Below are 12,661 nucleotides of genomic sequence, written 5' to 3' on the forward strand. Positions count from 1 at the left end.
CTGTCGCCCTTTTACTTCCTTCTTTGCCTCTTAGAAAACAGTTATTGACCATTAATATCACGTACTTATTTGTCTTTAAAAACACAATCCTGGGGACTGTGTTTCAGATAAACTTAAAAGTAGGACCACACTTTTGAACAACAGATAAAAAGACCTGGAGACATTAACTAACCACGGTATGAAAATAGTCTCTTGTGTCAGAGCAATCATTTTTCAAACTAAGCTTACTTCCTGTAGCGTTCTTTCTTTACGCTATTGTTTATCAGCAATAAAACTCAATTGAAAAATTATTGTATTTTTTATGGAGTCTGTGCTCGAGACACAGCGTCATTTATCACAAAAATAGTATGACTTTCAGGAAAGAATCTGTCCGTGTACAGAAAGATCACGTAAATGAAACATTTTCAGCGTCTACAGACAAAATATTTTTCAAAGAAAAACCCGTTTAGTTTAAGTGACCAGTGGTTATTCATGATACTTAAAGCATTTTGAACATTTGGCTGTAGAAACCTTAGTTATTTTACCTGACCCTTTGTTTTCATTTTACATCAAATTAAGTTTATTTTAAAAGAATGATGCGTAACCTATCATTTCAAGTTTATTAATGGCTTACTGTTAGAAATTCAAAAATCCTGTGAAAAGGAGCCACCTTACATTGAGAATTTAGCAAGTTACCTTATTATAGTTTCACTGGAGTGATCTCTACCTTTAAATATTTATCTGAAAAGTCAGAAACCTATATAACATCATTATCCACTAACACTTGGATAATTTGTATCCTTAGAGGGGTAAGTAGTCAAGTTCTGATTTTCATAAGCAATGGAAAGTTTTTCAAATAGTCTACTATTTGGTTTACTTGTTTTTCATGTATGTGCTGCTTCTTTCCTAGTCGTTTCCTCTTATTTCTCTCCCTCTTATTTTAATTAGATATTTGTATATATTGTGTAACAATTACCAGAATAGGTCCTTAATATCCATCACCATATATAGTTACAGAAATCTTTTTTGCTAGTGATGAGAACTTTTAAGATCTACTTTCTTAGCTCCTTTCAAATATACAAGACAGTATTGTTAACTATAGTCACCATGCTGTACGTTACATCCCAGCACTTACTTATTTTATAACTGGAAGTTTGTACCTCTTGACTCCCATTTACCCATATTGCCCATCCCCCGACCCCGCACCTCTGGCTACCACTGTTCTCCGTGTCCATGAGCTTGGTTGTTTTTTGTTGTTGTTGTTATTGTTTTTATTCCATATATAGGTGAGATCATGTGATATTTGTCTTTCTCCGTCTGACCTATTTCGCTTAGCATATGGCCCTCAATTGTCTCAAATGACAAGGTTTCATTCTTTTTTTATGACTGAATCATATTCCATTGTATATACGTATCACATTTTCTATATTCATTCATTCATTCATTCATGGAGTTGCTTCCATATCTTAATTATCATAAGTCATATAATCAACATGGAGGTGCCGACATCTTTTCTAATGCGTGTTTTTATTTTCTTCAGTTAAATACCCAGAAGTGGGATTGCTGGATCATATGGTAGTTTTGTTTTTAATTCTTTTGAGGAACATCATGCTGTTTCCCACAGTGGCTGCACCAGTTCGCGTTCCCACCCACACTGCACCGCGGTTCCCTTTGCTCCACATCCTCACCAACGCGTGTTATTTTTTGTCTCTTTGCTAATAGCCATTGTATCAGACAGGAAGTGATATCTCATTGTAGTTTTAATTTGCATTTCCCTGATGATTAGTGATGTTGAGAACCTTTTCATGTACCTGTTGGCCATCTGTGCATCTTATTTGTGTGTCTTATTTGAAAAACCGTCTCTTAAGATCCTCCCCTCATTTTCAGTTGGATTTTTTTTTTTTTGCTATTGAATTTTATGAGTTCTTTATATATTTTGGATCTTAACCTTTTATCAGATATATGATTTGCATTTATTTTCTCTCATTCAGTAGGCTGCTTTTTCATTTTTTTGATGATGCCCTTTGCTGTGCAGAAGCTTTATAGTTTGATGTAGTCCCTTTTGGAGCTTATGCCTGTGCTTTCTTCTAGTAGTCTTACGGTTTTGGGTCTTACATTTAAGTCTTCGATCCAGTTTGAGTTAATTTTTGTATGTGCTATAGATTCATTCTTTTGCATGTGGCTCTTTAGTTTTCCCAGCATAATTTATTGACGAGACTGTCCTTTCCCTATTGTACATTCTTGGTTCCTTTGTCATAAATTAATTGGCCCTATATGCATGGGTTTATTTCTGAACTTTCTGTTCTGTCCCATCAATCTATCTATATGTCTGTTTTTATGCCAATACAATACTGGTTTGATTACTATAGCTTTGTAATATAGTTTGAAATGAGGGAGCATGATGCCTCCAACTTTGTTCTTCCTCAAGATTGCCTTGGCTATTCAAGGTCTTTTGTGGTTCCATATACAAATTAGAATTGTTTGTTCTGGTTCTGTGAAAAATGCCATTGGAGTTTCGATAGAGATTTCATTGACTCTGTAGATTGCTGTGGGTAGTATGGACATTTTAACCATATTATTTCTTCCAGTTTATGAGAACAACATATCTTTTCATTTATTTGTGTCCTCTTCAGTTTATTTCATCGACATCTTATAGTTTCTGGTGTCTCACTTCTTTTTTATAGGCTCCTTTATTATAATTTGCCTGGGGAGAATTAGTGATACACATAGTAGGATTATCACTTCATCATTTCTTTCTTCTACATTGTAATGTAATCATCCCAAAATAATTCTTTTAAAGGACAGTGCCATCTTTGTGACCCTTGTCAGCCTGTTTCCCATGATGCCTAGATAGTTTCTTGACAAAACTGCAATTTAAAACTTTGAATTATCTCGTTCTTTATCTGAATTGCATTTTCATACTTTTTATTTTAAGTATCAGAAGTTTACAGCTCGCTGGATTTTTCACAAGTTAAACACATTTATGTAATCAGCACTTGGATTAAAAAATAAGATGTTAGTAGCACCTCTGTATTACTGAATTTTATTTATTTCTCTTTCCCTCCCTCCCTCCCTGTCTCTCTCTCTGTCTCTGTCTGTCTGTCTGTCTGTCTCTCTCTTTGTCTCTGTCTCTGTCTCTCTCTCTCTCTGTTGTCTCTTGTCCTCAAAACTAATTCTTTTGTATTCGTTTCCTTTCTGTTTTTCTTGTATGACTAAGTGGAATCTCTCTCAGTAGCAATCTGTAGCTTGATGAAATTGCTTCATAAATACATAGCCATATTTGCTCTATAGAATACCATTACTATCATTGAGGAGTAATTTAAACTTTTTAAAAAATATTTTTTCTTTCCCTCCCCCGTCCCACTACCATGTAAAATTTCATGCTTTGATTTCCTTTAATCGTGGGTCCCAAAGCACATCTTCATTTAGAAATGGTTACCTTTTGTTTTTTTTTTTAGTGTGTAAATTCAAGGCTCACAAAAGGTGTGCAGTGAGGGCCACAAATAACTGCAAGTGGACGACTCTGGCCTCCATCGGGAAGGACATCATAGAAGATGAAGACGGGGTGAGCTCGGTTCCGTCTCTCATCTCGACTCCACCTCTCCTCCCTTTTATTTTCTGCCCAGTAGAAAATGAGGACAGAAGGTTAAGTGGGAATATTTCCTATTAGTACTAAGTGAAAGAATTTGGTTAGTTATGAGTTCTTGTTTTCAACTAGATCTTTCATAGGTTCGTTCGGCTCTTAAATTTTGAGGGAAATGTGAGTAGGGCTTTGGGGTGGTTTGTGCTGGGCTGGCGTGGTAGACCCTGACCCGACGGGCTAAGATATTCTTTAAACCTTAGCTCAATTGTCGACTCAGCTGTTCATTCCTTGGATGTGGGGGCCTCCTCTCAACAGTGCCCCGCTCCTTCAAAACGTTGCCCACATTGCACCTTGCATACAAATCTGTGATGACGCCTTTACCTGCCCTTCTCCTCAGCTAGACTACGAATCCTGAAGGACAGGGGTCTAGTCTTCACCTATCTTTGTGTGGCCACCGGGTTTGGGGGATAATAGGTGCTCAGTAAATGTGGGATGAATGGATGCTATGAGCGATACATAATATTGATTCTGGAGAGTAAGAAATAATTACATATTTCCCTAGGGTAGGAACAGTGTCATCCACAGTCTTTAATTTGACTCTCTTATTCCTGCTGTGCAGGTGGCCATGCCCCACCAGTGGCTAGAGGGTAACCTGCCTGTGAGTGCCAAATGTGCCGTCTGTGACAAAACCTGTGGCAGTGTTCTCCGTCTGCAGGACTGGAAATGCCTCTGGTGTAAAACGATGGTGAGAGTCCTTTTTGATTGGCGTCTTTCTGTAGCGTTTTCATCTACGTGATTTAGAGGCAGAGACTTCATGGCACAGCAGAGCCTGCCAGCCCACACCCGTCTAACATTCATCTTTTTTCAAGGTGTATTCCTTCCCGTCTGGTTACTTTTTCAAATATCCTGTGTGTAATGCTTGTGATTGTTACACATTTCCTTCCTCTTCATAAAAAAGACCTCTTTCCCACAGTTTTATTGTTTTTCATTATGCTTTGGTCACACTCCGTGGCTTGCTGTTCTCGGGCCAGTTTTACGACCTGCTGCATACAGAAAGACACCACATTTCTATTGACATGCAAAATGTAATTTTGCGGCAATCCTGTCTGTCTGTCTGTCTTCTCTGGCAGACAGAATGCGGAGTTCAGCAGGCCACGTGCCGAACTCTGCATTTAGGTAAACGTTTTAAAACTTTCTCGCGTATAGTGGAGAGGAGGGAAGACTCAGAGCCAGTGGGCCGTCCGTCTGTGCTGGACCCCGGGAGGGCCGGGCCTCCGGACCGGACTGCGTGTGTGGACACAAGCCAGGCCCAGGGTGGCGAGGGGCTAAGACACAGCAGGGCGGGAGGCAGTAGTTGCAAGTGCTCCCGTTGGCACTAGGGGGCGCTGTCCAGCTGCAACAGCCATCGCCTCGCCTTGGGGCGGATGTTTGTCCTGTTTTGAGTCTTGGGATTTAGCTCCACACACCCCACCCCCCAAAAAAGGTGGAAAAACCATCGCTTTTAATAAGTATGGTGTCGATCAACAAATGTAAAAGATGTGAGTGCGACATGTTGATATCACAAGATTGATTCCACAGGCCACAGAGAAGAAGATGTACAACGTTTTAGTCGGTCTTCATAGGAAATCGGTGTTTCCTTTTCGTTTTTAAATCAAACGTGATTCTCTTTGTCCTCAGGGTTGCGTTATTCTTCATTTAATATTCCAGCATTTAATATAAGATAAACTGTCTGTCTTTGGAGTTTCGGCGTAAGCCCCACCCCTAAAACCCTCTATTGCCATTCCTCATTTTAAAAGAGTGATCCCTAAATAAGATTTAAAATGTTCATCTCACTTGTGATTTTTTGGGGGGACGATCATCTACTTGGAGAAGCTTGGCTGCCCTTTTCTAACTTTTTAAAAGGAAAGAAGACTGCGTGTGATGAGCAGTATTTTAGAAGGTATTATTGAAGTTTTATTTACCTGCAGTATATGGGTTTCTACTTGTATTGTGTAGTTTTTAAACTTTACGAACTTTAAACAGTTGGGAGTAAATTAGGTTTTTTACTTGCTCAGCCTTCTTACTTCTGCCTTTAAAATTTTAGAAGTATTTTACAGATTCTAGGAGGGGGCATGCTGGGATGTCTTTTCCTTTTTTTTTCCTGGCAAACTTAAATATCATCCTGTTATGCAGTCATTCCTGGCACGCCCTGTGTCAGTTAGACACATGGGTTTCTGAGCCACTATAGCTTCGTTACATCCTCCATCGCCTGTGCCCCCTATACTATACACCATCATTTATCTGTTTACATATTATTTTGCCTTTAAAATACGCGTTTCTAGCAGCAGACTATTTAGCGTCTAAACATGGTCATCCAGGTAAAAACAAAACAGAACCAACCCGTAGTTCCACAACCCTAATGAGTCAACTCCTAATTTTTCCATCTGTTATCTAGTCTCTGGACATATTTTTACCTTTTCTGTAAAAACAGTGAAGATACAATTATATCATACTTTTCTCATTAACATTGTTATATTTTTCTATTTTTTATTGCTCTATGATTCTCATGTTTTTTATTCCTTTTAAAACTATCTGTACATGCTTGTTTTTCTAAAATCTCTTTAGATTAATTATTATAAATCATATTGGGAGACTATCCAAAATTAGGTCACCAGCAGAACAAGAATTACTATTAAATTTCAGTTGTTTTCTCAAAAGTTTTGACGTATACTTAATTAAATGCCAGTTTTCTGAAAGGACTAATGAAATAACACTATATTAAATAAGTGTTTTATGAAACGTCTGCTTTTACTTGTTCAAACATTTAAAGGCTCTGGATGGGAGTACGTAAGTTACCTGGTGCTACTTAATGAGTTAGCCTGTGCTTTTTGTTTTCAATAGTATCTTGAGTGACTTTGAAACTTGCTTTCTACAGAGTTAACACATTTACTGAGCACCTGCGATATACATCACTTTCTAAGATGAGTGGATAATAATAGGACCTTTTCATGTTCCTTACAGGGCTGAAGTCTAGCTGAGAAAATAGGCATAGATGTACTTTATAACTACAATAACATGAAAATGTCATAAAAGAGGTGTGAATAGAAAGTAATTGGATCATTACAGAAAAATAACAGATTTTTTTTTTTTCATTCCGTTCTCTAAGAGTTTTCTAAGGTAGACGTCATCAGTGTTTGTAATGGTTTATGACATGGATGCGCACCGGTCAGCTTCTCTCCTTCCTCCCTCCCTTGCTCGCTTTCCTTTCCTGCCTCTGCACCCCCTTCTCTCTCTTTCTTTCTCCTTGCTACCACCAGGCATTCATTGACTACTCACCTGAGACAATCATGCACATAGGCTACACAAACCAGATCCAATCCTCGTCTCTAAAATGAGTGGCCCATTCCTTAGAAGCATCAATATTGTCCCATTAAAGTAACACAGGAATTACTGAACACTTTGTGATGCAGTCGATTGTCAACGATCAGTTCCTCGAATATAATTTATAACATAGCTAAATAGTGATTTGTTTTCATGATTCTTAAAAGTTTGTTTGTTATTAGGTGCATACTGCCTGCAAGGATTTATACCATCCTGTATGTCCACTGGGCCAATGTAAAGTGTCTATCATACCCCCAATTGCGCTGAACAGCACCGATTCTGACGGTATGTACCAGCCGTGTAAGCACGTGTATTTATGGGGTACTGAATGTCAAGATGTACGTTTATTTTCCTAGAGTAAATAGAATTGTAATTGGTTATTCTTGTCAGTTTTTACATAATAATTCCATTTAAATTGCTGAACAGTACATTCGATTTTTAAAAGAACATTTTTAAGTTGAAGTTTAATGTAGCTATTTAACACACTGGTGAAAATTCTGTGTATAAGACTTTTAGATTTTACGTTTCAGCAAATAAGATCATTATTCTGTACTGAAATGCAGTCCAAAAGATTAATTTTTTAAAGCGTTTTTTTCCTCCATAACTGAAACTGCAAATTAGCATACCTCTTATTTAGAAATCTGTTTTCCAGTAGTTTCTTTGCAGGAATTTATATTACTATAAGTTTATTCCCTTTTTCTAGACTCTTACAACTTAGCTGTGAATGCTGAAGAATCGGTTTACAACGTTAGTTTCGGAATAGCATGCTAATAACTTCCTTTAAGCAAACCATATTACAAAAGGCTTTTACCATATGCTATTAATATTTCGCATTGATAAAGTGCCTTATGATTTTCAAACTTTTTATATAAATTATGCCAGTAGGTACCCTAGATATAAGGATATAAGCCTCAAAAAATGTGATTTTTTTTTTAAACCTGTACTATTAAAAGCCTGCCTCCCCATCCCTGATATATCAAGATTCTATTGTTTATTAAAATTTTTAAAACATTCACTCAGGCCTCATCAAGGAGCAGTGAAAATATTTTATAATACTGAATGTGAACATATGAATTATTTGACAAATGAGAACTTACAGACTTTGATTTTTCTTATGATTAAATGTTGTTAAGCAGGTGGCTTATCTCAAATTATCTATGATTAATGCTTTTACCATCTTTGGCATGATTTTTCATTGTAGATAGCATATTGTAAATGATAAATTTTATATTCTTAGCATGTAAATAATAAACCTATCTCCATTTGGGGGGGGGGCTAAATGATAACTTATTGCTCTAGTAATGAACGAGGTTTTTTATTTTTATGAATTTCTCTTCCCATCTCTGAATTTTTGTCAATAGTGTAAGACAGATAGCTATGCGTACTGATTTTGTCCTGTGTTTTTTTACAGGTTTCTGTAGAGCAACATTTTGCTTCTGTGTTAGTCCTCTGTTGGTTTTTGTCAATTCTAAGAGTGGAGATAATCAGGGAGTCAAGTTCCTTCGGCGATTTAAACAGTTACTAAACCCGGCTCAGGTGTTTGATTTAATGAATGGAGGTCCTTATTTAGGGTAATTGATTATTGATAAATCTTGTTTAAATGAAATGTAGCACCGAGCATGGAATATGTCTGACTTTTCAGTTCATGAAAATTGTGGATTCATTGAGACGTCTCTGTGTTGCTCATCCCACCCCTCCCCCTTTTAAAGTTCTAATTGTAAACGATAACACAGTCTTTTTAGATATATGTATTTACATAACTTATGTGCTGAAATTTTTTAAATTCGTCGAGAAAGTGTTTTAGACTATATTTTACATCAGATAAGCACTCACAGGGTGCTTAGCCCTGAGAAAGATAAACTCGTATGAAGAAATACAAAAGAAGTTTAGAAAATGATTTACAAGGAAAGCTACTATTGATTTTTATATAAGACAAACAGTCAGTTAAAATGCTTTTGTGGATTTTTCATTTCAGCTTTCTAGAATGTCATATAACCTAAAATCTGAAGAAAATAGTGTTTTCAGTGAGGGAAACCATGCCTTGAGGCACTCGTAGTTCATTTTTGGTATACGTGTGTGATTTTTGTTGAGGAGGTGACACGTTTGAACCAGGGCCCTGCAGTCCCTGTATGATTTCCTTACCAAGTCAGCTTCCCTCTGGGTCCCACTGTCACCCCGAAGCACGGACACAGAAGTAGAAACAGGGATCTGAGTTACCGCGGCCCGAAAGGGCCTTTTGCGTTTTATGATTTGACACTGCCCCGTCTTCTTCATTTCCCTCCTTGTGCCTCTTCCCTGTGGTCCCTCCAGCGCCTTCCCTCTTGTGTCCTTTGCCTTTTTCTTGCTGGCTCTCAGGCCCTTCTGGTCCCACGGGGGTTGGTTGTTCTCAGTGCACCAGCTCCTTCCCGACCTGCTTGGACCTCGCGTCCTTTCCTTTGTTTGGGTCCTGGCATTTCGTCTCTCTTCTCGCCTTTGTCTCTTCTGTCGCTGGTCAGCTGCACCTTCCTCTCTGATGTGTCCGTTTCTATCATCCGTCATCGTTCCGGTAGCTTACATTCCTGACATTTCTTTTTCCCACCCGTTCTCTAAGATTCCGAGGAACTCCCTTTGTGAAACGCCTCGCGATCGTCCCTATCACGTAACGTTTAGACTTCTCACCATAGTTGAAGTGGACGAAGGGACATTCAGGAGGTGGGATGTGTGAAAAGTTGAGATGAAGGGAGAGAGAAAAAAAAGGGTTGACCCGAGGTGGGGGGAGGGGCGGAGTAGCTGGGACGTACCAAAGTGACACCCCAGCGAGGTCCGGCGGGCTCTTAGGAACTGTAGAGTGCCACCCAGTACTGACAGTGCCCTGGGTCCCCGTCCCTGGTTTGGAATCTGCACTGCAGGACATAACGCAGCCTGCTCATAAGAAGAGCCACACCTCTGGTCCTGCCCTGTCACCTCATTTACCTTCTGTCCTTTTCCTGGGTTCTGCTGCTTTTCTTGTGTCATCGTCTTCTCATTTCTCACCTTCCCTTCCTCCGATTTGTATCTCTCTTTCTGCTCATGACCCACTTTCCTCTTCGAGGAGTAAGAGGGTATCTGGAGTTCAAATTGCACTCGAATGAATTGTGTGGTTTAATTAATAGGTAAGGGTTCTTATATTTAATCCGAACGTGAATACCAGTAAACACAGAATAACAAGAGAATTGGGGGAACTGAATTTTATTTTATATTAAAATAAAATACTTTTTACTTTCAGTTTAAGATTATTCCAGAAGTTTGACAACTTCCGGATTCTTGTGTGTGGAGGAGATGGAAGTGTAGGTTGGGTTTTGTCAGAAATTGATAAGCTCAACTTGAATAAACAGGCAAGTACTAACTCCTTCCGTGGCGAGCTAGCATGAATGCACAGTCACTTGCTGACCAGAGAAGTGTGCACTGAGTCAGCCCCTGTGCCTCAGCGCCTCTGAGGTCCCCGCTGTCCCCCCTGTGCTCTCTTGCAGTGTCAGGTGGGCGTACTGCCTTTGGGTACGGGAAATGACCTTGCCCGAGTTCTTGGCTGGGGAAGTTCCTACGATGACGACACCCAACTTCCTCAGATACTGGAGAAGCTGGAACGCGCCAGTACCAAAATGCTGGACAGGTACAAGCCGGTGCTCTTCTAAACCTGCTTTGAAAATGGCACACGGAAGTCACTTTTCGACAGTGTAGGTTTTTCTGACTGAGAGCCCGTGAGGGCACAGACTGCCTGGTCCCCACCCTTCCCCTGAGGTCTAGAACAGAGACCAGCAGACAGGAGCACTCGATGACATATCTTTTGAGTGAATGAATGAAAGCTGAGAAAACTAGTCTAAGGAACCCATGATTTTAAAGACGGAAGGGCCGTGTTGTCACCAGTTCCTTCTAATTGCCGTTCAGGTAAAGAGAAAGCTTAAATAGTTCATTTGGGGAGGGGGGCTTTTGGTGGGGATCATCTTCTGGCTTCATTAAAGCTAAAAGAGACCTATGCATTTTAGATTTTGCTAGACTCTCTCTTCTCAATTGTGCACATTAAGAATGAATCGAACCAGCAAAGAACTAAATACTGGAAAAGGTAATCCTTTCTGGAGACAGGGAAGCATTAGGAAGACAGCGTCACACGGAGGAACTGTCACTGTGCTGATGGCGCCTTTGATCACGTCGCTTCACTTGCTCTCTGAATGCCCCACGTAGGACAGAGAAGTCGTGACGTGTGTACCCTGAGTATCATGGAGTAGTGTTTAGGTTTAGGGAGTTCGGGTACAGGGAAAAATAGGACACAGTAAGCAGTAACCTCCCCACCCCCAATAAGTAGAAGACAAATGTCAAAATATCGTTATAAACCTGAGGTAGCATGAGTCAAAACAACTTTGATCAGATTAGCCATCTGTGGAACTCTTGCTGAAAAGAACAGAATCTCATCAGGGAGCCACCATTTCTAAATGTAATTACTCTCGAATGAGCTATAACCGAATTAATTGTAACCTCGCCTGTCATAAAGTAATGTTGTAATGGTTGGTTCTTTTGCTGACAGAATGTTTAAAAAGAGAGCTGGGCTGTAGAGCATTTATCTGTGTTTATCCCAAACTCTTTTTTTTTTTTTTTTTAAGTAAAAAATTTTTTTTCCAGTTACAGTTGACATTCAATATTATATCAGTTTCAAGAGTACGGCATAATCGATACCCCAGTAGTCTGGGTACATAAAGTGGATTCAGCCTCCAATCTCTAAAAGAACCTGGAGGTGTTTCCCTAGACAGCTGCCTGATTCTGTGCCCACCAAACCACACAAGGTGTTTTAAATGGCTTTTTGTTGCAAATTTAAGTCCCACACTCTCATTTCATCCTAAGAAACAGTGCTAGGACTTTCCTCTACCCTGTGTGAGCTCGCTTTCGCCTTATGTGTTGTAAAACTTCTCCAGGTCGTTAGCAGAGAAACAGCGCCCCCTGTGGTGAAATTCCTTGATACCGACCTGCAAAAAACAAGAAAAAAAGGGGGGAGATTAAAAAACTATTGGGTTTTTTAAGCTAAAAAAGACCACTACTAGACACATAGGAATATTTTGTTCCTGAGTTTTCTTTACTAATTTAAGAAAACTGTTTGTAAAGAGCAGGTAGGAAAAAAAATCACTTTAATAATATTCCAAATTATATAAACTTTTCCATAGATATCAATTGATTTGATCCTCAAAACAGCACTGGGCTGGCTAATAAAAGCTTTTATTGTGACGATTTTATAAAGATGAAAATCGAGGCTTGTGGAGGCAGAGAGAGTCAGAATGGCTAATACATTGGTCTGCCTGGCACTGCTGGTTGCTTTACTAGATAAAATATCATCTCATTTAGTCGTCACGATACACCTACAGGTAGTTACTGTTATAATCTCCATCCTACAGGCAAAAAGGCTCAGGGTTGGGTCTCTTATCAGTGTCACACAGCTGATCAGTTTGGAGCTGGCGTCCTAACAGGGCTCCAGACTCTCGCTCCAGAGTCTTTCTCTTCAGTGCACACAGGCGCCAGGGGCCTCACCTTCTGGCCTCTGACTCCGCCTGGCAGGTACCAGTACGCCCCCTCTCCCGGCTCCACTGCCACTTCCTGCTGTGTCTTTGGCCCGTCACTTCCTGTCACGGGAGGAGGTGCAGCTTGGAGTGTGCGAGGAATCTGAGGTGGTCCCATTTCTTTACCTGTCCTTTGACCAGAGCGGTATTTCCAGCTAGTAGGAACTTGACTTTTATGTTT

The 12,661-nt window shown here is 39.6% G+C and overlaps 1 protein-coding gene across 5 annotated transcripts in view; it reads left to right on the forward strand.

Moving 5' to 3' along the window:
* The window catches only part of DGKH (diacylglycerol kinase eta), a 173,262-nt gene that overhangs the window by 101,425 nt on the left and 59,176 nt on the right, over window positions 1-12,661 (forward strand). For all 5 annotated transcript variants that reach the window (XM_011369749.2, XM_023536372.1, XM_011369748.2 and 2 more), the window contains exons 7-12: window positions 3,438-3,544; window positions 4,182-4,307; window positions 7,105-7,207; window positions 8,334-8,493; window positions 10,167-10,275; window positions 10,411-10,550. In XM_011369749.2, coding sequence (XP_011368051.2) covers window positions 3,438-3,544; window positions 4,182-4,307; window positions 7,105-7,207; window positions 8,334-8,493; window positions 10,167-10,275; window positions 10,411-10,550 — 745 coding nt within the window. The remainder of the gene's footprint in view (window positions 1-3,437; window positions 3,545-4,181; window positions 4,308-7,104; window positions 7,208-8,333; window positions 8,494-10,166; window positions 10,276-10,410; window positions 10,551-12,661) is intronic.

The sequence above is a fragment of the Pteropus vampyrus genome, unplaced genomic scaffold (assembly GCF_000151845.1).
Source record: "Pteropus vampyrus isolate Shadow unplaced genomic scaffold, Pvam_2.0 Scaffold154, whole genome shotgun sequence".
Lineage (NCBI taxonomy): Eukaryota > Metazoa > Chordata > Mammalia > Chiroptera > Pteropodidae > Pteropus > Pteropus vampyrus.